This window comes from Pristis pectinata, chromosome 18, assembly GCF_009764475.1.
Source record: "Pristis pectinata isolate sPriPec2 chromosome 18, sPriPec2.1.pri, whole genome shotgun sequence".
Lineage (NCBI taxonomy): Eukaryota > Metazoa > Chordata > Chondrichthyes > Rhinopristiformes > Pristidae > Pristis > Pristis pectinata.
The window spans coordinates 3176005-3203541 of record NC_067422.1 but is presented as its reverse complement, the minus strand read 5'-3'; the positions used below and the strand labels follow the sequence as shown (position 1 = coordinate 3203541).

At 46.5% G+C, this 27537-nt stretch overlaps 1 protein-coding gene across 2 annotated transcripts in view; it reads left to right on the top strand.

Annotated features, from left to right (window-relative positions):
* crlf3 (cytokine receptor-like factor 3) overlaps positions 1–27344 on the top strand; it is a 61065-nt gene extending 33721 nt beyond the window's left edge. For both annotated transcript variants that reach the window (XM_052032961.1, XM_052032962.1), the window contains exons 3-9: positions 8197–8404; positions 9466–9547; positions 10547–10724; positions 14738–14960; positions 15546–15678; positions 20647–20759; positions 23235–27344. In XM_052032961.1, coding sequence (XP_051888921.1) covers positions 8197–8404; positions 9466–9547; positions 10547–10724; positions 14738–14960; positions 15546–15678; positions 20647–20759; positions 23235–23488 — 1191 coding nt within the window. In that variant the 3' untranslated portion in view covers positions 23489–27344. The remainder of the gene's footprint in view (positions 1–8196; positions 8405–9465; positions 9548–10546; positions 10725–14737; positions 14961–15545; positions 15679–20646; positions 20760–23234) is intronic.
* Positions 27345–27537: the final 193 nt, after the last annotated feature.

The window sequence follows — 27537 nt, the reverse complement described above, 5'->3', positions numbered from 1 at the left end:
TTTATTTATAGAAGCCCACTGTAAATCTCTTTTAACACATTTGGGTGTGTTAAAGCCCAGGTGAAATGCCCCTAGCTGCTTCACTCCAGTGTAAAGCACCCTATCAGGTAGAAACAAATGAAATGGAGCTGGGTCAGGAGACTGAGCTTGGGGCCCAACCACCGGTGGGAGTGTCCTGACCTTTTTTCACCCTTTCAGATTCTATATTACTGGCAAGGCCTCACTTATTTCCCAACTCTAATTACAGTGAGGGCATGGAGTCAGCCACGTGGGATGGGATGGAGGGTGCAGGATCTCCTCCCCGAGGGGCACAAGGGATTTTAATCTGGTGCCAGCCCCCAAGTCACCAGATTCATTTATTTCAATTCTCATCAGGAACTGAAATCTTGACAGTTCCCAGTCTAGTTCCATAATCACTAGGCTGCCAGCAGGTCAGATTGGAGGAGTCCTATTCAATCAAAATAACAAGTTTATTTGCATTAGTTGGGCCACATAAATGTGTTCCTTTTGAAGTTGTGCCTGAAACATTAAACTGTTGTCCCCAGAGGCAGACATTTAAAACATCTCCTGCTTTTACTTGATGGAGCGGTTCCTTGATTTAAAAAAAATTGCGACAGAATTAAGTGGACAGAGATGGGAACTCATTAAACAGAAGCAACGGCATGTTTAAGTCTCAGGTGAGGCTTCCTATTTTGTTTTCTATAGGACTGGGAGCTCTGTAAAATCTTTACATCCCCTGCACAAGTAACAATACCAACAGATAGTGGAATGCAACTTGTGCTGAAGCACGGGCTTTTTGTTAAATTAAATTCCTTCCTGTTTTTCCTCATTGCAGTCTGCAGAAGAAATTGTCAGTCGAGATAACAATGACAGGGGCTTTTGTGGCACGTTGCATCACTTCCTTTTATAAATGTGTTGAAAGATGAAAAAACGCACTCACCATTCAAAGTATTTGTTGAGTGGGCACAGCTCGTTGGTGAATATCAGCCGAGGTGATTGTTTGTTTCAGCAGGAGTGTTGGGGAAGTGTTTGCTCTCACCTGTTCACACCTCTTTGTCGCATCTTTCTTCATCCACCTCCTTTCCTTGAGATTCCTGACTTGTGCCAAGGTTAATAGGTACCTATGGTATTTTGTTACCCACATTTTTATATGTAATACATGTTACCTACATATTCAAGAGTATTTTGCTAGTCTGCATTTATACCTTTTATTTATTCACTCTCAGGGTATGGACATTGCTGGTAATGCTGGCATCTATTGTCCTTTCATTAATGCCCCTGAGAAAGCAGTTAGGAGTTGTTGTGGGACAAGTTTGAGGTCTCGAAAGACAAGGACTCTGAACACAGCCTTAGAATTAAATGATTTATTACAAAGGTAAACACGGGGAAAAGGTAACGGGGGGACGCACGCACTGGTGATAGCGAGCATGGGAAAATCGCAACAAGGGTAAAATACGCGCACGCATACAAAACGAACTGGGTACAAACAATCAAGGAAGAGCAATACGCTACCCTCCACCCCTTCACTCAGTGCAGGCACAGCTCCACGCCCCCGGGAATCCTAACTTAGGATGCTTCTAACCCTGTCGAGGTGCACAGCTTAGCAGTGGTCTCTCTGGCGTTGTTGCCCCGGAGGAATCGTGCAACAAAGAGACAGAACTAGCACATGGGGCACTCTTTTTATAGTGCTGGAGGGCTGGGGTGGTCCAGCCCAGGTAGTTCAAAAGGGCCAATGGCCCAGTGCCAGCAGGAACTAATCGATCACCGGAGACCAATGGCCCGAGGCCAGGTACAAAGGTGCTGAGAGGGCCAATCATCAGGTGTGTGCTAATGGATGGGGTGGAGCCAGGCCTTGATCGACAGTGGTGTGTCTTTCGATCAGGTGCTGGACAGTGCTGTCATGTGACAGCCCCGGCCCTCCACAATATAGGAGTCAACCACATGGTCCAACAATATGAACTTGAGTTCAGATGCCTCTGTGGCATCACCCTCTTCCTGACTCTGTAACTTCCTCCAGCCCCACAAGCCTGAAATCCCCTGCATTCCTCCAATTTTGGTCTCCTGTGCCACACCAGTTTTGCCCAACATTCACAGCTGTAAGAGCAGGAGAGTAACCAAGTGTTTTTTTTTAAATGAAATGTGGACCCACTGCTGAGTGCTGAATTGTCAGAAGGACTGTGTTTTGGGTTTTAATATTAAACTGGCCCACAATGGCCCCCTCTGGATATAAAAGATCCAGAGGTCACTATTTAAAGATCAGGTGAGTTCACCCTTCGATCTATCCAATATTTGTACCTCCATGAAAATCATTAAAAGTGGGTTATCTATTATGGGAGCGTACCCTGTGCAACTTGGGTGCTGTGTTTCTACGTTCTCGCAGTGACTACACTCCAAATGCGCTGCATTAGTGGCAAAGTCCTTTGGAATTCTCCAAGATCCTGAAGGTGTTGTGGAAATGCAGGCAGGAGGAGCTGCAGCTCCTACCACTTGCATGTCCAGCACGGTGTGTTGAAGTATTGGCTCTTTTATGTAAAATTTGTGTGCTGTGTACAGGTGCCCATCTCAGTGACGATGGAGTGCAGTTTATGTCATTAAGAAATGAATCCCCGAGATACTCCAATCCTTAATCTCTGCTGTGGATCAGAGTATATCGACCTTCACATGCAGCCCTTCTGCTCTACCTTCCCCACCTCACCACACCAAGCTGCCGTGTGTGGGTGCAGTGCAGCAGGGAGGAGTTACCCTCCGGACTCTTGACCAGCTCACCAGTTACCTGATGAGCATCAGAAGGTGATTCGTCTGTTGAGGAGGTAGCACCAGCCAGCGTGGGCCTACTCCACCATGCACACACACTATCCTTTACTGGGGAGCAGCAGCTCGTACTGATAAAGCATCTTTAATGTAGCAAGGAGTTTCACAGCAACATTATCAAATAAATCTGACACCAAGCCCCATAAGGAAATATTAGAGTGTATGATTGAAGACAGGTGACTTTTTTAAGGAATCTCTTAAAGTTGCTGAGAAGGGTTTTGAGAGCGAGCCTAGGGCCTTGGTAACTGAAGGCATGCTGCTAATGGCAGGGCTGTTTAATTTGGTAACAAGTAGGAGGCCGGAATTGAAGGAGTGCAGAGAACTTGAGAGGATTTTTGACCTGGAGGGAGTCATTGTGATAGAACAGTGCTGTATGGGATTTGAAATAAAAGTGAAAGTTCTGAAATTGGGTCCTGATGAAGCAATAATGTAGCTGATGAGTGAGCAGGGTGCAGGCAGTAGAGTTTGGGAGGGTGCAAAATGTAATGGGAATGGTGCATGGTTTTATTCCCACCCTAGCCCAAGAATATTGTGACTCATTGGTATACTCTAGCTAAGATAGTCGGCCTTGGCGTAGATTTAAAATTGAACAGTATTGCAGAAGGAAGGAGGTGGTGCAGTGTGTTGAATCTCTACTGACTCCTATGCAAGAGCAATCCACTAGTCCCTCTCCCACACCCTGGCATTTTTTTTTCCTTTCAGATACTTATCCAGCATTTTTCAACATGACTCCTGAAAGTGCATTCCAGATGTGCGTGCGTGCGTGCTCAGGTCACTATTGTTGGTTCTTTTTGCAAGCACTATCCTCCTGTGTTCTTTGGTTCTGGATCCTTCCATAAATAAAAACTTTCTCTTCCCTGATTTTTATCTGATCCCCTCACAACCTCCTCTGTTCCAAAGAGACCAATCCCAGTTTCTCTAAATCCCCTCATTCCAGGAATCATTTTAGTAAATCTCATCTGCTCCTTCTCTAAAGCCTTTATATCCTTCCTACAAGTGGGCATAATATCCCAGTGTGGCTGAGCCTGTGTCTTATAAACCTAGGGCTTGGTACCTGAGCTCAGCTCCTTGAGCTGAGAGTCAAGTTGGCTTTATAAAGAAATAAACCCTCGGCCTTGGATCAGGTTCAGATTGATCCTGGTGGGTTACGTTTTACACCCAAGCAGGACTCTACCTGATGCCTCATTGGGAAGGTGTCTATAATGAATGTCCCAGGATCAGGCCATTTGGCTCAACCTGTCCATGCTAGTGTTTGTGCTCCTCCTACCCTTATCTAATTCCATCAACAAAACCCTCTGTTCCCTTCCCCCTTCTGTGCTGAAACAGGATTCCCTCGAATGCATCCATATCATTTGCCTCAACTACTCATGGGGTGAGTTCACATATCCTACAGAAGGAGAAGTTTCTTCCAAATTCCCTATGTGACTTCTTGTGGACTGTCTTACATTGATGGGCTTCAGTTTGGTTCTTTCCCACAAATGGAAACGCACTGTGTGTCTGCTCCATCAAAACCTTTTCATTATTTTGAAATCCTCTTGAGACATCCCTCCACCTTTTTGAGGACTTTGCCCATTACGGCACCAAGGACGTGTATTTACAAACGCTCTTAGTGTGATTAAAGTATCCTAAGGTGCTTCACTGAATGTTATTGAAGAACATTTGACAAGGAGCTCTGCAAGGAAGTACGAGGACAGGTAACTGTAGTGGATATAAATGTGACATTTACTAATAATGTACATGTGCAGTGTAGTTGGAGGCTGGAATAAACAAAGTTTGCATGTTTTTGCAGTTCTGTCTCTTGGTGATTTATTACTTCCCATCACTATGTACTGTCAGTGTACACTAGACTGCAGTGTCAGTACGGGTGGTGTACATTTCCCATGTCTTGGGACCCACCTCTCAGCAAAGTCAAGCATTGATAACTATGTTCACCAGTGCCTTCAAGATCAAGACCACAGACCCAGCACAGAGCAGATGAACACGCAAGATGCTGGAGGAACTCAGCAGGTCAGGCAACATCTATGGAGGAAAATAGTTGATATTTTAGGTCAAGACCCTTCATCTGGACTGCCTGCACAGATGCTGCCTGACCCGCTGAGTTCCTCTAGCATCTCGTGTGTTGCTCCAGATTCCAGCATCTTCAGTGTCTCTTGTCTCCACAAAATAGCTGAGATCCCTGTCCTCCTCTGCTTCTGAGATTTGGACCACCTACAGCAGACAAGCTCTGGCGAAATAACAATACTTTCTGTACAAAATCCTCCAAATCCACTGGTAGAATAAATGAACCAACATCAGTGACCTCTCCCAGGCCAGTGTCCCCAGCAGTGAGGCCAGATTTGCAGACAGTCAGTTCCATTGGGCAGGCCATGTCATTTCAGATTCTCAATGCCAGACACCCAAAGCAGGCACGCAGTACCAAACACTGTCACAGGAAGGGACTAACAGGTTGGTGGAGGAAAATATTCCAGGCAAGAACACAAGTAAATAGGAGCAGAAGTAGGCTGCATGCCCCACCAGATCATGGCTGTTCTGTCTCAGACTGCTCTTCTGCATCAGTCCCCCATAGCCTTCAACTCCCTGATCTTTCAAACAAAAAAATTGTCTACCCCTTTAATGATCTAGCCTCCAAAACCTTCCAGGGTAGAGAACGCCAGAGATCAACCACCCTCTCTGCTAGAAAAAAAATTGTATGCACCACAGTTTTAACTGAGCACTCCCTTGTAACTATGTCCCTCATTTGAGATTCTCCCACTCGTGGAAACATCTCAATATCTACCCTGTCATCCTCTCTAAGGCTCTTGGATGTTTCAATAAGATCACCCCTTACTGTTCTGAATTCCAAAGAATACAGATCGATTTGCTCATGACAGGATAACCCTCTCATCCCAGGGATTAGCCTGGTGAAAACTCTTGGATTGCCTCTAATGCCGATGTACCTTTTCAAATAATGCACCATACTCCAGGTGTGTTCTTGCCAACACCTTGTACAATCATGACAATGCTTCCCTATTTCTAAACTCTAATCATTGGAATTGGTTTATTATTATTATCACATGTACCGAGGTACAGTGGAAAAACTTGTCCTGCATGCCATTCATACAGATCAATTCATTACTCAGTGCATTGAGGTAGTACAGGGTAAAACAATACAGAATGCAGAATAAAGTGTCACTGCTACAGAGAGGGTGCAGTGCAGGTAGACAATAAGGTGCAAGGTTATAACAAAGTAGATTGTGAGGTCAAGAGTCCATCTTATCATACTAAGGAAGCATTCAATAGATTTTATAACAGTGGGATAGAAACTATCCTTGAGCCCTGTGGTATGTGCTTTCAGGCTTTTGTATTTTCTGTCTGATGGGAGAGGGGAGAGAGAGAATGTCTGGGGTGTGTGGGGTCTTTAATTATGTTGGCTGCTTTACCAATGCAGCGAGAAGTATAGACAGAGTTCATGGAGGGGAGACTGGTTTCTGTGATGTGCTGGGCTGTGTCCACAACTCTGTGCAGTTTCTTGCGGTCCCAGGCAGAGCAGTTGCCGTATCAAGCCGTGATGCATCCATGAGCTTTCTTGGCTGTGGCACCTACATGGTTGGATCAGAACAGGCTATTGGTGGTGATCACCCCTAGGAACTTGAAGCTGTCAATCCCCTCGACCTCAGCACCGTTGATGTAGACAGGAGCATTTGCACCGTCCCCCTTCTCTGAAGTCAATGACCAGCTCTTTTGCTGCTAACATTGAGGGAAAGGTTGTTGTCATGACACCATGTCACTAAACTCTCTATCTCCTTCCTGTACTCTGACTCATCGTTATTTGTGATACAGCCCATCACCTTGAAACAAAGGCCAATATACCATTTGCCTTTCTAACTACTTGCCTGCCTGCTAACGTTCATGCACAGGAGCACCTAGAACCCTCTGTACGCCACTCATTTGAAGTTCTCACCATTATGGTAGTCTGATTCCTCTTGCTGAAGTGCATAACCTTGTACTTCCCCCACGAAATGTACATCTATTCCATAATATATTCCCAAAACCCCTCCATGGAGAAGCAACAACATCTCCACTTATTCCTGGAGAATCCTGGCCCAGGACTGCTCCAAATGGAGAAGGTGCATTCACTGAGAACCTCGTGGGTCAGGGTCACACAGTAGCCCAGTGGAATTGATAGAAAGAGTCCACCCACTCACAAACTAACCACTTGCTCACTCTGCCAAGGACCTCCTACCCAGGGGGTGGCAGTGTGGGTTCCCCCAGTGACCTCATCAACCAGCTGAGAAACCTGAAGGGAAGCAAGTCGTGCTCGATTCCAAGGGAGTGCCCTGGAAAAGCCCACATACACCACAGTGACCAAAAGTGTGGTCAGAGAGGTTTATAGACTTGTAAAAAAAAAGTTCAGAAATCACTGCTGGCTGAACAGGGGTTATTTATCCTAATCCTGCTCTGCAGTTGTGATACTTATAGCTTTCAGCAATTGTATCAAGGAGTGAGCTGGATAGTGGGTGGGGGGCTTCAGGAAGGGGACCTCAGAATGTGGGAATAAGACGGCTGGAGTCACAGTTGTGTAGGAATTCATTCACAGGTGTGCCAGGCACTGGAATGGGGTGGGGGGACCGGTCAAAGATACCGGGGAATTGTAGGGTAGGAGCAGGTTACAGACAGGGGAAAGGGATGAGCTCCTAGAAGAATTTGAGGATGCAAATTCTAAATTTGTTTTTGTTTACCAGGAGCCATTGTAGGTCAGCGAGCACAGATACATTGGGTGACTGGAGCCGCTGGTGAGGATGCAGGGAGGTGAAGGTTGGGATGGAGGTTGTAGAATTTGGTCATTGGTTTATAATTGTCACATGTACCGAGGTACAGTGAAAAACTTTGTTTGACCTTGTATCCGTACAGATCATTCCATAATAAGTACGTCAAGGAAGTACAAAAGGAAAACAATAACAGAATGCAGTGTTGCCGTTGCAGGGAAGGTGCAGTGCAGGTAGGCAGATAAGGTGCAAGGGCCACAACGAGGCAGATGGCGAGATCAAGAGTTCGTCTTTATCGTACAAGAGTTTTTAGATAAACTAAAGACCAAGAGTATAGAAGACCAGAGAACTCTGGAATAAATTACCTGCGGTTTCATCGGCTGGGGAAGGGATGGGTAATGTAGGAGGTAGTGCCAGGCGGTATCTCCAGAGATTACAACTGCTGAACCCCAGAACAGAATTGCTTATGTTTCTGCCTTTATCTCCAGACAGTGACTCAAGGAAGCACAGCTGCACTGTTATGCAATGGTGTTAACTGAAAGAGTACTGGTAGTCTCTGCCAGAATGGGTTCTAGCTAATCCCAAGATGTGTCGAGCACTGTTCTTAATCGTTGTATTTCCATTTTCTTTCTCTATCCAGATCAACGGGAGTGCCGTAGAGACGCGCGATGCCCTACAACGCCACTTCAAGGAATTGAAGGCCTCAGTGATCAAGCTGCTGGATGAACGGTTAATACTTCTCCTGCAAGAGGTGGATAAAGTTGAAGAAGAGAGCATCAAGCCTCTGGATGATTGTCAGAAGTTAATTGAGCATGGTGTGAACACGGCTGAGGAGCTGCTCCGAGAAGGTAAGGCAGAAAGTGGCAGGTCTTGTATTGACCTGTGGCTCATTGGATAGCCTCACGTCTCTGAGGTTTGAAGGTATTGTGTCTCTATCCCACTCCAAAAAAACTGAGCACCGAGATCCAGAATGGCACTCTTGAGGCAGTATAGAGGGCAGGCTACACTATCTGGTACTGTCTGTTAGATGAAAAGGTATACAGAGACCATGTTAGCTGGCAGGGTGGACCTGAGATCCTTTAGCACAATGTGTAGTTCTCGACTCTCATCTGAGTCGAGATTATCTGATCGTTATTGCTGTTTGTGGGATCTAGCTGTGGGAGTGTGTTTCCCTACCTTGCCACAATAACTGGACGTCAAAAGTTGCTGCAAATTGTTCTGAGGTCATGGAAGACAAGTCTGTCTTTTCCTCAGGGTTGAGAGCAGAAGGCATCGGTGAATGGCCATGGTTCATTACAAACCTGCCCTAGAGTGTCACAGCATAAAGATCAGTCTCAGTTCTTGTTTGGATCATTGGGATCATTCAGTAAGATCTGGGCACTTATGACAAGACAGAAAATTTAGGAAGAGAGAGTTGACAGGAAGATACAGGGTAGATGTTGGAAATATCCGTACTGTGCGTGTGGTCAGAAGACACAATCCAAAGTAGGACCATAGTGCACAACTCCCGCTCGAATGGTTACTTGTTAATCTCAAGGCTTGTGGTAATGGCTTACAGGCTTCAGGTAATAACTTATGTAAGCTTTAAAAAATGCTCTCTTAAACTTAAAAGCATTGTAGACAAACTCTTTGGAAGTACAGTGTGATGGCTGGAATGAGAGCTCACCCAGAGCTGATTCACCGCACGTCTGTAATGTGGAGGAGGAGCTCACGCAGCACAGACCATTGGGCTGTGTTACCTGTTGCTGCTGTAAATTCCCCCTGATTGTGAAATGTCTGAGTAACTTGGTTAAGCTTTCATCTTCTGGACATTAGAAGTTGCACAGTGTGGGAGTAGGGGAATGGGAAAGGAGGGAAGTGTGGGATTGCTGGAAATGGCCAGTTGGCTGACAACCTTGTTGCCTTGCAGGAGAGGTTGCGGTTCTCTGTGGCACAGCAGAGGAAAAACTTGGAAACTTCACAAAGAAAGCTCTGCAAATCCAGCTGGACAGGTACTTTCTTACCTAACTAACTTAATTCTCATATATTCAAAGTGTACGTAGAGTGTAGAGCCTTTGGTACAATGCAGACTGATGCTCCCAGTCTTGGAGTCCTGCACTATTGGAGGCACTATCTCGTATACTTGACAGTTACCAAGTTTCCCTGACAACCAGTATCATTTAAAAAAAATCTGATTATCTATGTTATTTGCAGTCTGACCTTCAGTTAGCTGTAAACCACTATGGTTTGTTGAGTGTTAGAACCATAGAACAATACAGCACAATACAGGCCCTTGGGCCCACCATGTTGTGCCGAACTTTAAACCACGCCTAAGACTATCTAACCCCTTCCTCCTACATATCCCCCTATTTTAAATTCCTCCATATGCTTATCTAACAATCTCTTGAACTTGATCAACGTATCTGCCTCCACCACCACCCCAGGCAGTGCATTCCATGCACCAACCACTCTCTGGGTGAAAAACCTCCCTCTGATATCTCCCTTGAACTTCCCACCTGTTTCTACCTCAGTTCCCATTGTTCTAGGCTGTGATAATTGAGGTCATGTGAAATTTAAGAAAATTTCATGGAACAATTTCTTATTCTAAACATACAAAATTATGAGAAGCTAAAATCAAAAGTCTTTTGAAAAACATTATGATGGATAAGTCCCCAGGTCCTAATGGAATCTATCCCAGGGTACTGATGGAGGCAAGGGAGGAGATTGCTGGGGCCCTGACTGAGATCTTGATATCCTCTTTAGTCATAAGTGAGGTCCTAGAAGACTGGAGAATAGCCAATGTTGTTCCTTTATTTAACAAGGGCAACAGAGACAATTTTGTTGAATTTGAATCCTCAATGTTTTCTGGAGAGTTGCTGTCTGCTGGAGGTGTGGCAATGCCGGAAGGGTTTGGAGTGGTAAACGTGCACAGTACATCATTGGTGGTTGTTGCCATATTCCTGCAGTGCCTTCCACTGAACTGTCTGTCCCTCCTCTCTCCCTGTTTCCAGTTTGCCTGAGGTCCCTTCACTGGTGGAGGTGCCGTGTTTATCGGTCCAGTTGGATGAATCTTTCCTTGGTTTTGTCAAGGACCGAATCTCCACCCATGGAGCTATAGCTTCTCGGCCTCCCGTCCAGATAGAGGAGCTGACGGAGCGGCCAGGAGGGATTCTTGTCCGATGGTGTAAGGTGAGCGGATTTTCGACGGGATTCCTGGGGGCGAACATTTCCTCTCTCTTCCCTTTTATCTTCCTGCAGGCCCCGCTGTCTCTCCATATCCACCTAATATATCAATGGGTGTGGGGTGGGCTTCGTTTATGCTGAGAGCTTCAGTCGAACTCAGGAGCTTATCTGGAGCATGCTGTCCCTGTGGGAGTAGTTGGTAGCCCACTGAGCAGTTTTCTTCCTGCCCTTGACCCACCCTCATTCAACTGGGTCAAGGCAGCAGATTGGGAGAGCAGAGGTTAAAATCCAAGTCGTGTTCCTTTCCGTTATAGGGGCCGTTTTACCAACAGCTAAGGAAATCTCTCCTGACTGTGCTGGGAGCCTGGTAAACTCATTTTGTATGGGGTGGCTGGGTACCCCTCGGACTACAGTTGATGCATTGCTGAGGCAAAGTCGAGTTTATTGTCGTCTGCACAAGTCCATGTGTGCACAGGTGCAATGATAAACTTACTTGCAGCAGCATCACAGGCACAGAGCATCATATGAGCAGCGTTCACAAGAAAAACCTAAATTATACACAACTTCTATAAGAAAGAACACAACTATTAGTGGTCACAGTGTTGCTAAACTGCAGTGATCAGGGTTGTGCCGGTCAATGGTTGAAGGGAAGTTGCTGTTCCTGAACCTGGTGGTGTGGGGACTTCAGGCTTCTGTACCTCCTGCCCGACGGTAGCAGCGAGAAGATGGCACAGCCCGGATGGCGGGGATGTTGTCTTTTTGAAGCAGTGCCTCCTGTAGATACTCCTGATGGTGGATCAAGGAATGTTACACTGGTTAAAGTGAGTGTTGTGTCACTGCTTCCAGCAACAAGTGATCAACGTCTCTTCACAACGGGTTTGGGTATTTTTCAGCTTCCTTCCCACCCTGCCACCTAATGTAGCGCACCTCTCCCCGATGGGTGCAAGGGATCTCCCCACAGTCCTTGTGGAGATGTGATCCCACACAGGAATCCTTCAGTAGTTTGTGCACTACAAATGTGCTAAATGGGGTAGCCTCAGAATGGATACTGCAGCTCAACACCAGGCATCAGCAGAAACATACCTCACCTAAATCTAATCGTTATGGACTGGCACATCCCTCACCTCTCACTATTGAGCCAGGGGATTAACCCTGGGTTCAGTGAGCAGTGTAGAAAGGGATTGAACAGCAACAAATGAGGAGGTGTCAGCCACCTGAAACTGCAGTGCAGGGCCAAATGTGTACCAAACAGCAGGTAACTAATGGCCAAATGATGTCTCAGCCAGCTGGTCCCCTGGAAGCTCTGCAGACTTACTTCATCTGCTTACAGGTGAGGGGCAGTTAAACAGTTAGTGGGAGGGCCCAGCACGTGGGTGCTAAAGAAACCACGTACTGAATGGCTGAGCATCCTCTGGAGACGGCCACAATCACGGGAACCAGCGTCCAGCCAATCTGATTGACAAAACTGACAGCACTGGGCCACAAAACCAGGCAACATTCCAGCAGTGCTACTGAAGACCTGTGCTCCAGAATTAACTGAGTCTTTGGACACTGCCTTCTCTCTTCCATCTTCTGGGGGAAGATACAAGAGGCTGAAAGCCCAGATGTGCAGACTCAGGAACAGCTTCTTCCCCACCGTCATCAGACTTCTGAACCTATCATCCCTTTCACATGCCCTTCCTGGTGGTGCTGCCACGTTCTCGGACTCTTAACTCTGTCTCTCTTGGTTACTGCGTTATTGTCACTTTAACATCTCTTTTTGCACTGTAATCTTTGTACCATTCTGTTGTTTGCACTCGTTGCTGTATTGCTGTATTTATTATTACCATGTGTACCGTTTACTCTGAGCTTCACGCAAGCAAAGAAGTTCATTGTGCCCTGGTGTATGTGACCATAAACTAATTTGAACTAATCTAATCCCAAGCCCAGCTGTTCCTGTAGTTATAGGTGCCTTCAAAATTGGTGTGCTTAAAATGGGGGAGGGGAAATACAACCATGAGGACAGAGCAGGGGAATGGAATACAGGATAGTATTTTCAGAAAGCCAGCACAAGTGTGATGGGCAGAATAGCCACCTCTGCTGCATGATGGTGCTCAGCACGGGAAGCTTGTCTCAATGTTGTCCCTGCAGTTAGGTAAGCAGCCAGCAGGGGGAGCAGAGTGGCTGCACTGGCTACAGACGGAAGGTGAATGGGAAAGGCTGTAGTCAGCAGGCTGGCAGCATCGCTGCCCCCGTCCTCACGTTTCAGTAGCTCCCAGTGTGGTTTCTGCAGCCTTAACTTGCCACTGATAAAGAGGGATCGGGGGTCCCGGTACAGGGTTCCCAGAAGGTTAGTATGCTTGTGCAGCAAGTAATTGGGAAAGCTGGTATTGTGAGGAGAGTTGAATTGTCGGGCAATTATGGTTCAGTTGTACACGGAGTTGGTGGGACCTCATCTGGAGTACTGTGCACAGTTTTGGTCGCTTTATTTCAGGCAAGAGCTAAGTATTTTGGAAGCAGTTCGGACAAGGTATGAGGAATGGACAGGTTATCTACTGAGGAAAGGTTAAGTAGGCTAGGGTTATCTGTTTAGAATCAGAATCAGATTTATTATCACTGCCTTACATGATGTGAAATGTTGTTTTGTGGCAGCAGTACTGTGCGAAGACACAAAGTGACTATAAATTACAAAAATAGTGCAAAAGAGAAATAACGAGGTAGAGTTCACGGACTGTTCAGAAATCTGATGGCGGAGGGGAAGAAGCTGTTCCTGAATCGTTAAGTGTGGGTCTTCAGGCTCCTGTACCTCCTCCCCAACGGTAGTAATGAGAAGAGGGCATGTCCCGGGTGGTGAGGGTCCTCAGTGATGGATACTGCCTTCTTAAGGCACCGCCTCTTGAAGATGTCCTCGATGGTGGGGAGGGTTGTGCCTGTGATGGAAGGGACTTGATTGAAACACAAGACCTTAGGATCTTGACAGGTTGGGTGTGGCAGGGATGTAATCTAGAACTAGGGGTCATTAAGTAAAAACTGTCACCCATTTAAGACTGAGTTTTTTCTTGGATGAAGATGGGATTTTGAAACTCTTTCTTGAGGGATGGTGGAAGCAGAACCTCCTGAACATTTTTAGTGGGGCTGGACAGGTTCCTCATCTACAAGGCTGCAGGGGGTGGCCGGGAGAATGGAGTTAAGGTTACAATGGGATCAGCCGGTGGAACAGGTTTGAGGGAGCAAGTGGTCAACTGCTCCTTGTTCCGGTGTTTGTATTGTGGACACTCAGATGTCCGGACTAACAATGTCATGTGTAGAATTATTTCCAAGTCCTGTAAAAATCTACTAGTGGAGTCAGGTTTCTCGTTATGTGCACGTGTACGGTGAGGTACAGGTGCAATGAAAAAGTTGCAGCATCACAGGCACGTAGGTATGGACAACACACAGAACGTCAATTGTACATAAATGATACAAGACAGTGAAGGTAAAAAAAAAGTCGAGTGTAAAAATGAGACCCAATCAGAGACAAGTCCACGGCAGTGCAAGAGGTGATCTGCAGTGTTCTGTTGCTGAGGTGGGGTTAGGGTTGTGCAGGTCGGTTCAAGAACTGAATGGTTGAAGGGAAGTCGCTGTTCCTGAACCTGGTGGTGTGGGACTTCAGGCTTCTGTACCTCCTGCCCGATGGGAGCTGCGAGAAGATGGCACGGCCCGGATGGTGGGGATCCTTGATGATGGATGTTGCCTTCTTGAGGCAGCGCCTCCTGTAGATACTCCCGATGGTGGATCAAGGAATGTTACACTGGTTAAAGTGAGTGTTGTGTCACTGCTTCCAGCAATGAGAGATTCATTAACATTCCTTCACGATGGATTTGTGTATTTTCTTCCAGTGGGGATCCTTGAGCATAGATGTGCCTCCGGTAGATGCAATCAGGAGGGATATTGACTGGTGAGCAGGACTTGGAACGTGTGGGCCCTGTGCATGCAGGGAGGAGCAGTTACCCTTTGTCAGCTCCCTGAGGTGTGACAGATGTTTTGTGGTTCGTTGTCAGGACGACGATGACTTTGTGGCTCAGGAATACCGGTTACAGTTCTGTAAAAGCTCAGCCAGCAACTTTGAAGATGTCTACGTTGGACCCGACACGGAATTTGTTGTTTTGCACATTGACACGAACGTTGGCTACACCTTCCGGGTGTGTGCCCGGGGAGAGGGGCGGATGGAGTGGAGCCCGTGGAGCATCCCACAGACGGGACACACCACCCTGAGTGCACACGGTCAGTCAACATAAGGTCTCGGTGTGTCTGTGTGATGGGGTAATGGGTCAGGATGCTCCTCGTCTCCCTGCCCAGAGTATCGGGCTCTGTGAGGCTGCTGCCGGTGTCCTCACCAATTCACCCCTTCCCCGTGGGGGACCGCGTGTCGCCGGGTTGCAGGTGTGCCCACCCCCCCCCCATCCCCCGTCCCCGCGTGTCGCTGGGGTGCAGGCGCACACCCCACTATGAGAGGGCTACCGTTTGATCCCGTGTTTGTGCATTGGAATCTCTGCTGTGCCGAACCTTATTCCGACGCTGGCTTCAGTTCTCCTGCCCTGTGGAGCCGAGCCGCTCCCCTACCCTGGTCCCACCACAATTCCCAGCAGGAACCTCGCCTGATTTCTTTCACTCTCCCTCATCCCAGCACTGCCCTCCTGCTCCCTGGAACTGGGAGTTAAATCCTCTCAGCCAGAGGTGGGATTGCAGTGCGGACGGGCTCCCCCTCTCGCCGCCGCACTGACGTCTGACCGCTGACAACTCGGTTTCAAATGGCTGAGCTCTTCATCTGGGGATAGTGCGCTCCTGAACACTGACCCTTCTCCACAGAGTGGATCGTGGGCTGCGAGGGCTTTAGTCTCAGCAGTCGCAGGGACATGGCACTGAGGAATGACTCTCCCACTTGTGGTGTGCTGTACTCCAAGGAGCCCACCTACACCAGCGGGCAGACCCTCACATTCCGGTAAGTAGTTCATGGCTTAGTTTATCGTTGTTCTCATTTGGCATGTTTACCACAACTGTAATCGGCTCCAGCCTTGACAGACTGGGCCTTTGGATTAAGTGATTTGCATTGAGATCCTTGTACAGATGGACACCAGCCTCCCCTCCTTGGACTCTGTCTTTACCTCTCACTGTCTTGGTGTAGCGGCCAGCATAATCAAAGACCCCACCCACCTAGGACATTCTCTCTTCTCTCCTCTTCCATCGGGTAGAAGGTACAGGAACCTGAGGGCACGTACCACCAGACTTAAGGACAGCTTCTACCCCACTGTGATAAGACTGTTGAACGGTTCCCTTATACAATGAGATGGGCTATGACTTCATGATCTACCTTGTTGTGACCTTGCACCTTATTGCACTGCACTTTCTCTGTAGCTGTAACACTTCACTCTGTACTGTTATTGTTTTTACCTGTACTACCTCAATGCACTCTGTACTAACTCAATGTAACTGCACTGTGTAATGAATTGACCTGTACGATCAGTCTGCAAGACATGTTTTTCACTGTATCTTGGTACAAGTGACAATAATAAACCAACACCAAGAAGGTAATCAGTTGCACTCGCCATCTGATGCTTGTATCTCCTCTGTTCAAAAATCTTTCTGGATATTCTTGATGGCCAGGCCTGCACTGCACTCCGGGCAGAAGTATTTCAACAATTTGTCACACTCACTGAAGCAAAATCTTCATTTCAGTCCCGCCTTCCCGTCTTGCAGACCGTGAGATACTGCCCCCGGTTATGAACTCTTCAGCCAGGGGAAACATCCCTCCCTGCCCCGGCATCTATCCGCTCAGAACATTATCTTTCAATGAGAACTGAAGACAACAGGAGTAGGCCACTCGGCCCCTCGAGACTGCCCCACCAGTCAGTCTGATCGTGGCTGGTCTACACTGGCCTCAACAACTCCTCTGTGTCGGTTCCCCATTGCTCTCAATTCCCCAATCATGACGTATCTACGTCATTAAGTACCTGCCCATGATCCATTCTCCATTGCCCTCTGGGGTAAAGAATTCTAGAGATTCACCAGCCCCTCGGATGCTGTGGGAATTTGGAGCCGACCTACTCTGTTTCCTCATTGGACAATCAGTAGCTGCTGGGAATCAACCTAGTGAATCTCTAGTGCTCTGGATACTCCTGGCGCGGTTTCCCAGAGCCCTGGACTGTGCATAAAGATTTCCTTGTTCCACCCAAGAGAGGTGGAACATCTAGTTAGGAGGAAGAAGGCAGTATACATAAGGTTTAGGCAGCAAGGATCAGATAGGTCTCTTGAGGAATATAGGGTAGCAAGGAAGGAACTTAAGGGGCTGAGGAGAGCAAGAAGGGGACATGAAAAGGCCTTGGCGAGTAGGGTTAAGGAAAACTCCAAGGCATTTTTCACTTACGTGAAGAGCAGAAGGGTGATGAGAGTAAAGGTAGGACCAATTAGATAAAAGTGGGAAGATGTGGCTGGAAGCTGTGGAAGTGGGTGAGGTCCTCAATGAATACTTCTGTTCAAATTCAAGAGATTACTAGATAGGCATATGGAGGAATTTAAAGTAGAGGGATATGTGGGAGGAAGGGGTTAGATAGTCTTAGGCGAGGTTTAAAGGTCGGCACAACATTGTGGGCCGAAGGGCCTGTATTGTGCTGTACTGTTCTATGTTCTCACGGGGGCTGCAGAGATAATCAGCTGAGAGCAGCAAAGGGTTCAGTGTGTGGCAGGGTTCTCATTTCTGGAGTGGGCTTTCCTGCTCGTGGAATCAGGATCAGGTTTATTATCACTGACATATGACAGGAAATCTGTTTTGCAGCAGCAGTACAGTGCAAAGATGTAAAAATCTATAAATTACAAAAATAAAAAGTACGAGAAAAGGAATAATAAGTTGGTGTTCACAGACCGTTCAGAAATCTGATGGTGGAGGGGAAGAAGCTGTTCCTGAATCATTGAGTGCGGGTCTTCAGGCTCCTGTACCTCCTCCCTGGTGGTAGTAATGAGAAGAGGGCATGTCCCGGGTGGTGAGGGTCCTTAGTGATGGATGCCGCCTTCTTGAGGCACCGCCTCTTGAAGATGTCCTCGATGGTGGGGAGGGTTGTGCCTGTGATGGAACTGGCTGAATCTACAACCCTCTGCAGCCTCTTGCGATCCTGTGCAGTGGAGTCTCCGTACACCAGGCGGTGATGCAACCAGTCAGAATGCTCTCCATTCTACATCTGTAGAAATCTGTCTTTACCAAGTCTCCTCAAACTCCTAACGAAGTGGAGCCACAGGCGTGCCTTCTTCGTGATTGCATCAATGTGTTGGGCCCAGGATAGATCCTCCGAGATGTTGATACCCAGGAACTTGAAGCTGCTCACCCTTTCCACCGTTGACCCCTCCGTGAGGACCAGTGTGTGTTCTGCTGACCTCCCCTTCCTGAAGTCCACAAACACAGAGTTGGGTCTGAGGGGGGAGAACAGTCCAATTTCCATTGGTTTCATTGTTGTTTTTGGGGTGAATTCTCGGGGGAAATTAGCGATGTAATCCACAGGGATGAATTGGCTGGGTGCACTCACTGTCCCCAGGCTCGAGTCTGATGGAGGTACAGGGCACGTCTCACCAGGGATGCTGTGTGCCACCCAAGTAAAGCCTGAATACTTAGTCATAGAGTACAGCACAGAAACAGGCCCTTCGGCCCAACTCATCCGTGCTGACCGAGGCGCCCACCTAAGCCAGTCCCATTTGTCTGTGTTTGGCCCATATCCCTCTAAACCTTCCCTATCCATGTACTTATCCAGATGTCTTTTCAATGTCGTTATTGTACCTACCCCAACCACTTCCCCTGGCAGCTCGTTCCATATACCCACCACTCTCTCTCCATGAAGAAGTTGCCCCTTAGGGTCCCTGTTAAATCTTTCCCCTCCCACCTTAAACTGGTGCCCTCTAGTTCTTGGTTCCATTTCCCTTTGTGAATTTCAAAACCCCAAAATGAGGTTTTTGAACAATATTTTAAAAAAAAACCCACATCTTTTACTGTGCCTTTCACAATCCCCGCCGACCTTTACAGGTAACGATAAAGCTATCCATTTGTACACAGCAAGCTCCCACAGACAGCAGCCAATCAATGACCAGGGCTCGCATGTCCCATTAGGCTCACACTGTCCAAGTCCCGTGGATGACTTTCCTACTGTTGACTGGCCCTTGCTGCCTGCTGATTCCGTAACATTTCCTTGCTTAATCTCGCCTGGAGTTAGATAGTTTTGTGGAAAGTTCCCGTGGCCAACATTAATAGATGGAGTCGTCGTCTTCCTTCAGCTGTGAGGGGTAATCGTAACGCCGCCTCCCACAGTGGCGGTGATTTAGAAAGACTGGTGACGGATGAGAGAAGGTGTCACTACGGCATAGTACTGGGGAGCACCTCTGAGCGCAGAGCCGATCCCCGTTGTAGGAGCATGGTCTCTTCTGCAGATCCTGGGGATCAAGGATGGTGCCTCCACTCCTTGTCAGTGGTGCCTGAGAATGTGGGTGGGGCAGGAGGTGCCTGAAGGAGCGGGTGAGTGGGCCGTTTGCTCCTTGTACCTCTCAATGTGCTCCTTCTCTGCATTGGACAGTTTGTGGGCCTGCGATCGCCTGCAGTCAGAGGGGAGGTTGCCTTCTCAAAAGCAGCTTTCAGCACATTCTTGTATGTTTTCCTCTGTCTGCCTGGCAGTCTCTTCCCAGAACAGAGAATGACTTGACCCACCCAACAGGGCCAACTATAGGAGTTGGGACATTATGTTGCAGTTGTATAAGTCGTTGGTGAGGCCACACTGGGAGAACTGTGTATAGTTTGGTCGCCCTGTTATGGGAAAGATGCGGTTAAACTGGACAGAGTGCAGAGAAGATTTACGAGGATGTTGCCAGGACTAGAGGGCCTGAGTTATAGGGAGAGGTTGGCCAGGCTGGGTCTTTATTCCTTGGAACATAGGAGACTGAGGGGCGACCTTATAGAAGTATTTAAAATTATGAGCGGCATCGATAAGGTGGACGGTAACAGTCTTTTCCCCAGGGTAGGGGAGTCCAAAACTAGGGGGCATAGGTTTAGGGTGAGAGGGGAGAGATTTAAAAGGGACCTGAGGGGCAACTTTTTCACGCAGAGGGTGGTGAGTGTGTGGAACGAGCTGCCAGAGGAAGTGGGTGAGGCAGGTACAACAGTACATTTAAGAGGCACTTGGATAGGTACATGGAGGGGAGGGGCTTGGAGGGATATGGGCCGAACGCAGGAAATTGGGACTAGCTGGGTGGGCACCGTGGTCGGCACGGACTGGTTGGGCCGAAGGTCCTGTATCTGTGCTGTATTGCTCGATGGCTCTAACTGAGTGTAGTCGAGTTAAACCGGGAGCAGTTGATGCCGTACATCGAATTCGTCCATTTCTTTCCGCAGGCTGTGACCCGTTGGGTAATGCGCCCCTTCCTCCCCAGTCACAGGGCTGAGAGTTCCAATGCCACTCCTGATATTGATCCTTCAGTCTCCAACGAAAAAGCAGATCACCTCATCTTTTATCCCTCTCTGTAACAACAAAGAATCAGCTGGAGGAACTCAGCGGGTCAGCAGCATCTGTGGGAGGAAAGGAACTGTTGACATTTCAGGTCGAAACCCTGCAGCAGGACCCAAAACATCGACAGTTCCTCTCCTCCCACAGATGCTGCTGACCCGCTGAGTTCCTCCAGCAGATTGTGTGCTGCTCCAGATTCCAGCATCTGCAGTCTCCGGTGTCTCCCTCCCCTCCCTCCCTCTCCCCCTCTCCTTGTTGTTGGTAGATGCACATACTAGCATGACAACATTGACTGCACCTCTATAGTACTTCATTGGAAAGGTTTTAGTTCCTTCACACCACCCACCACCTCAGGATTTGCTGAGTTTTAACCCTTTGCTTTGCCAGCAAGCCTTGTTCTGAGAAATATTTTCACGAGCTTTTGTCTCTGTTCCCAGGATGGAGGCGGCAGGTCTGCCGGACAAGCGAGACAGTATCGGAGTGTGTGTTGAGCCCCAGAACGGGTGTGAATCCCTGCAGAGGGACAAGGCCGTTTGCATCAGCTCCAATGGTAATGAAACTGAAAGTTGCCTGTGTCACTGAGCGTTTTATAAGGATCATTCTCCCACTTTCTCTGTGAACCTGTAGGCACTTCCGCAATGCAAGACTGTCCACCTGACCATGACTGATTTACATTCTGGAACTCAGAGGGAGTAATAACCAACTGCTGTTAAATTGTTATTTTCTAGAATAAAAATATAACAGTAAAGGGCATGTAACAGAGATTTTAAGGGATATAGATTTAAATTAATTGGTAGTAGAACTAGTTGTGCTTGCTACCCTCTGGCAGCTTTCCAATAGTCAGTTGAGAACTTGCATATCATCCTGACTCGTGAGCTTCTGTAATGTTTTCCAAGGGTGGTGGGTGTTGCTGGCCAGGATAACAGTTGATTTCCACACCCAACTGCCCTTGAAAAAGGTGCTGGTGAGCTATCTTGAACTGCTGCAGTCCCTGTTAAAATACTTCACAGTAACGTTGGGTATGGAGTTCTACCCAGCCATAAATTCCAAGGCGGGATGGTGTGTGACTCGGAGGGGAATTTGTCTAAAGTGGCGTTTCCTTGCACCATCTCTATCTCCAGGTAGAGGATGTGGTGCCAGTCCAGTGGGTTGATTTGACGTGGATAGTGCACGCTCCTTGTGTGTTGGAGCTGTCTCATCCAGGGTACTCCCAACACACTTGTTACTACTGTTTCTGAGGCTCTGAGGAGTTCTCATCTCGGGATACCCAACCTGCTCCTTCAGCTGTGGTGGTTGTTTAAAGTTTCAGGATCTGAGTAATTCACTGGCGGTAAATGCCATCAAACGTCTCTTTGGTCTCTTGACTGGTTCTTGTGTGTTGTGAATGTCATTTACCAATGTGAGCCCAAATTGTTCCCACGTCATGTTAATGGTTCACAGAGTTACAGCATAAAAAGGAAGCTGTTAGGCCCATTGTATCCATGTTGACCAGAAACACTAACTATTTAAGGTAATCCATGTTCTTGCCTCGTAGCCTTGTCCATTAAGGCAGATCGCGTGCTCGTTCAGGAGCATGTTAAATATGAGGAGGGTTTCTGTCACCACCGTCCTTTCAGGCAGTGAACTCCAGAGTTGCTATTTGGGACAAAACATGTTTTTCCTCAAATCCCCTCTAATCCTGCTACCAATTACTTTAAACCTGTATCCCAAATCTCTGCAAAGGGAAGTAGCTTCTTCCCATTCTCGGCAAGTATCTCCCCTCAGTCTCCTTTGTTCTGAAGAGGAAAATCCCAGTGAGGTATTCCCTAAAATTCTCCAGTTCTTGAACATCTCAAAGCTTCTTGACAACCTCTTGCATCCTTCCTGTGATACGGTGACCAGGACTACAGGCGGTGCTCCAGCTGTGGCCTAACTGGTGTGTTATACCGTTTTAGCACGTTCTGTCCTATCCCCTGTCCAATGACCAATGTCCATGAACTGCTGTCTTGGGGTTGTGGACACATGCCTTCCAAGCATTGCTTGTTACTCTGCACCTGCGGGTGTCCTGCATTAGCACAATTCCCATTGCTTTCCCGAAATGCGTTACCTCACACCCCCCCAGATTGGTCCAACTTTTGTCAGCCAGCCGGCCCCAGTTTCCCTCCCCCCCAACCTGTCTGCAGCCTAAACTTTCAACCAGTTTTATTGCCAGTTTTGTTCCTGTCTGCGAAGTTGTTAACCACAGCTCCTACGTTTAGGTTTTAATCATCGATAGCACACTGTGGTAGGACGGTGTGAGTAAGTTTGAACAGAGTGTGAGAGCAGAGCTCTGCTGAGTTTAAACAATCATTGATTTATCCGATGAGCCAGGGAATGAGAACAGTTCATTCAGGGTAAGACCAGCAGTCGTTAATTTAACGGGAGACTCTGGGGGCACTTTGCTCTTCAACCAGGATTCCATTCTGAATAATGGGGAGAGGCTTCCCCTGGGGAGTGGATCCAGAGCCAGGATCAGAGCAGCCTGGTGCCTTGGCTGTGCAGGGAGGGACCATGATTGTGTTAGGTTCCAAAACTCAGTGTAACTGATTGCATCCAGTTGTGCAGTCCAATATTTTGCACTGGCATCACTGAGGACTCGAGGCGTGGTGAAGTGTTATCCCAATGCAGCTTATCTCAGACTGTATGTCCTGATCTTGGGGTTGGTAGAGAAAGGCAGGAATTAATTACCAACTCGCACTCCCCATAAACAGCAAAACATTCCAACTGTTTCCCACCATGTCACTTGCAAGGATGCAATTCTTGTGATGAGGCTTTCCACTCCAGCATATGGGAGATGACCTTTTTCCAGAAAACAGTATTCCCCCCCCCCCCCCCACTGCTATTGATGCAGCCCTCACCCGCCCCACCCCTCCCCCAGACATAACAGGGATAGCTGCCTGAATGCTTGTTGGGAGAGGAATGTCTGAGCTCAGTTGTACATCAGTCCCAAAGTGCTGGCCATATAATTTCAGCTGGAGTTAACTGCTTTTATCTTTTCCCTTTTCAGGGGCAGTATTTGTGAATGGCAAAGAAATGACCAATCAGCTTCCGTGTGTTTCCACTGGTTCCTCGGTGACGTTCGATATGGAAGTGGTCAGCTTCGGTTCAGCCTTCAACGATGCCACTAGCTTCAAACTTCGAGTGATCATAAGCTCGGGGAATCGGGAAGTGGTGTTTGACTGGTTGCTGGACCAGCCCTGTGAAGCTTTGTACTTTGGCTGCTCCTTTGTGTACCCCGGTTGGAAAGTGCTGGTTTTTTAAGACTACAGTGAGGGCATCCCCTCATATTTTTAACGGCATCTGTTAGGACTTAAGTCTGTCAACTCAAACTTGTGCAAGAGCTGGAGCCTCTCAGTAAAGAATGGCCCTTGTATTCTAGTTATGACATCCTATATTTGGAAAAGCCTTGAGCTTATTGGATCTGTTTGGTTTGTGGGACAGAGAAGGAAAAGAAGCAATTTTGTCAACTTTCAAGGCTTTTTTTAAAAAATATATTAAGCTAGGTGAAAGTGCCTGAATTTTTCTTGTGAAAAAGATAATAAGAATGCTCCATATTTAAACAGTTCTCCAGGTTGATACAGGGATCTGTGGAGAATGATGTTGTATTAAGTCTGAAGTTTGTTTATTCAGTGAATAGCCAAGATGAATTTTGCAGTTGTTTTTAATGTGTGTGTGTCTGTGGACTGCTGCCATTGTAACATTTGGATTTTAGACATTAGCACCGATTTAAGAATTGAAGAAGTGCCAGATTTCTCCTCCTCATCCCCAGCCTTGCACTGTTCTTTACATGTTTCAATATGAGCTTTGGCCAGGGATGATTTGAAATGAAAGAAATGCCAGTATTTGAATTGTTCCTTTCAGCCTTTGAGACTGCTGTCTAGCATCTGGTATAACACAGGTTTTCAGTATTCAGTCTGCTACCCAGCAGAAAATTGTGTTCATGTGAACTACAGATGGGCTCAGCTGGAGAACAAATGTGAACTATTTTATATTGATGTCTAACAAACTTATTGGTAACTTTTATATCTTCTTCAAAGCCCAATCCTTACCCCAAATCTCTTTCCCCATTTATGGTAAGTGCAATTTGAGAGTGTATTTTAAATATAAAAGATAGCATTTATTATTTTAAAATAGTTGTTCATTGTCCAATTACACTGTTACATAGAGTAGCTTTTGAGTCATGAATGTTCCCCAAGCACGTCACTCAGTGAATCCCAGGCTGTTCATTTGATGGCATGTTAAGGGCTTGTGGATATGTTGGTGTGTGGTTATTGTACAAATTAATATTTTAATACCTTGTGGCCTGAGCCTGCATGACAAGTGAGATGTCCATGAAATATCTGAACACAGCTAGCAACCTGCCCCACTAACCTTCTATGTGTTTAGATCACAAATGTTGCAGCTTTGTTTTACACTGCCAAGACTGTGGTATAGTAACTTTATGGAAGAATCCATTTTGTGTTCTCCATCAGAAGATTTCCTGAGTCAGTTAACAGCCAGTTTTGGAACCAGTGCTGACTGGAATCTTCTATTCCTCTAGTCTTTTGATCAGCAGAAAACTGAGTACATTAAGTAGAAATGAAATGGTCTGCTGCACTAGTGAATTGTTTTCTTATACCTTTACTGTGAAATTGCTTACAAATGGAGTGAAGAGGTCTTAATGAAATGGGGCAGATGGGACATCACTGGATCAGTCTAGAGTCTTCAATTACATTATACATGTCATCTATCAATTGCTGTGCCTATATTTAGTGAAAACTACCTATATAAAGTTACCACAACTTGCTATTGTTATGCTACATGAGCTCTATTGGCAGGTGGCTGTACTTAATGTGATGAATTTAAATTTCTACTATGAACATATCAGAAAACAGGAGAAGTATGTACTTTTTATGGAATGACTGGGTTTGGAAACATCCAGAATAATGTTCAGAGACTTGATGAAAAGTGCCTTTATTTGTTGATACAAGTAGTTGCAGGACAATCACGATGTTTAAAAAGTGCCTGTATGCTTATCACTTATCCTGTGAACTGCATCTTCTAATACTCTCTCTACCTGAATAGTTACAAGGTTGAACAATTGGCTTTATCAAATTGTACTTAAAACTCAAATGCTAACCAGATCTGAGTAAATACACTGCCTGGTGTGGGGCTAAACTTGCCATTTATCATGCCTGTTTTCAGCCAGACAATGGCAGAATACAGCAGTGCAGACCAGAGTAGGCAAATATACAACTGTTATGCTGTTGAAATTAATGTATCTGTGAGCTTGGTGTTCTTAACATTTAAAGGTTTCAGGCTGAATGTAGGTATCTGCCCAGTATAGGTGATTTTCAACAAAAATATCTTCCTCCACTAATTTCACCTGTAAAGAGCTGCCAGCAGCTAAAGCACTGTTCCAGTAACAGCCAATCCTATACTGTAATTTTATGAGGAAATTTAACTATGTTCTTGAAGTTTAATGTTTGCCAGCTAGTTAAGGGTTTCTTCTGTCATGACTGAGCTTTGAGTTATCACAAAGAATCTGAACTCCAGGTTGATCAGGGTCTCATTGTGCTACTTTTTACCTCATTATTAAGCTCTGCAACTTTCTGGCCACGTGATTAAAGCCAAGCATGATTTAGTTGTATTGCAATAAGCATTTTCTAATAAAGTGAAAATACACACAAAAAAAATCAGTAATCATTGCTTTGTCTAATATTGCTTCCTTTAAAACACAGTGGTGGGGCTGGCTGCTCTTCCCCACAATCAATTCCGATTCACCAAGACCCTGTATCAAACGCTGCACCATATGGAATGTCCAAGTCTATAAATATCATTGGCAATGTCCCAAGAACAGAACAGGACAGCAAGGTGGAGCTACAAGATTTTTCTGAATAGCATCATGCAGTTTACATCAGGCTTCCAGGACCCAAAATGTTCATAGATCTGACATAGCCACAACTGAACAAGGCTAGCTAGGCCTAGCCTTCTAAAATAGGCACAGAATGTGACAGATGCACACAGGGTCCAAAAGTGGCCATGCAGCTGGGCAGAGGAGGCATATTTCATGCTTGCCTCCATGGTTCAGGGCATAGAATATAGAAGTTGATGTCATATTGCAACAACACTGGTTAGGCCATACTTGGAGTGTTGTGTATAGTTCTGGTCACCACACTATAGGAAGGATGTGATTGCACCAGAGAAGGTGCAGAGGACATTCACCAGGATGTTGCCTGGGATGGAATGTTTCAGTTACGAGAGTGGATTTGTTTTCCTTGCAGTGGAGGAGACAGAGAGAACCTGAAAGACAAGTACAAAATTATGGAGGGATAGGACAGATAGAAACCTTTCTCCATGACAGAGGGCATAGATTTAGGAGCAACATTTACAGGGAATTGGAGGAATTTTTTTCCATGCAGAGGGTAGTTGGAATCTGAAATGCAATCACAATATTTAAGCAGCATCTAGACAAGCAGGTTAGGCACAGGATACAGAGGTAATGTGGACAAATGGGATTAGTGTGGATGGGCAAAAGAATCAGCGTGGAGGTGATGGGGCAAGGGGTCTGTTTCTATGTTGTATGGCCGATTCTTAGTGTATTTACACATCTATAAAAGGAGTACAAGCAGAACATCAGAATATTCAGCAGGTAAAACAGCATCTGTGGAAAAGAGAAACAGTTAACATTTCCAGTCCAAGTCTCTTCAAATCGACTCATTTGATGCACAGACAAGATTCTCAATCCCATCTCAAATGTTTCTTCTCCACTTTAAATATTTTTTTTCCAAGACAGCTTGAGTGCATCTTGCTAATCCCTTCCTATGACAGAGCTCAGAACAGGTGTGCATCAGGTAACAGTGCCAATTAAGTGTAACAATGGGATGTTGGCCTGTGTGAGTACACCGACAGTGGGTTACTTATCCTTCTAGTGGACTTTAGAGGATGTGGATAAAACATTGGCGGTATCTTTCCAGTGCCGAGGTACATACTGTAGGTAGTCCAGCTCTTAGAAGCATAGAGGAGGACAGGGATCACTGCTGTAACATTGAAATGAATATTGATGTGCAAGTCATCTCTTGATATGGAGTAGGAGAGAGCAGGAAGTTAGGACGAAAGAGGAATCAGAACCAAGTGACACAAATATAATTTACCCTTCAATGCCTAGGGTATTGAAGTTGTGGACAGCAGGCTGTAAAACTTCACTCAAAAACTGAACTAGCCAAAAAAAAAGTTGCAAAAAATCTAACTTGGGAGCAGGTTATTTAAAACACTTATCTATTCTACATACAATTCCAGTCCCACATTGATAGACTCCTGGCCAGTGAATG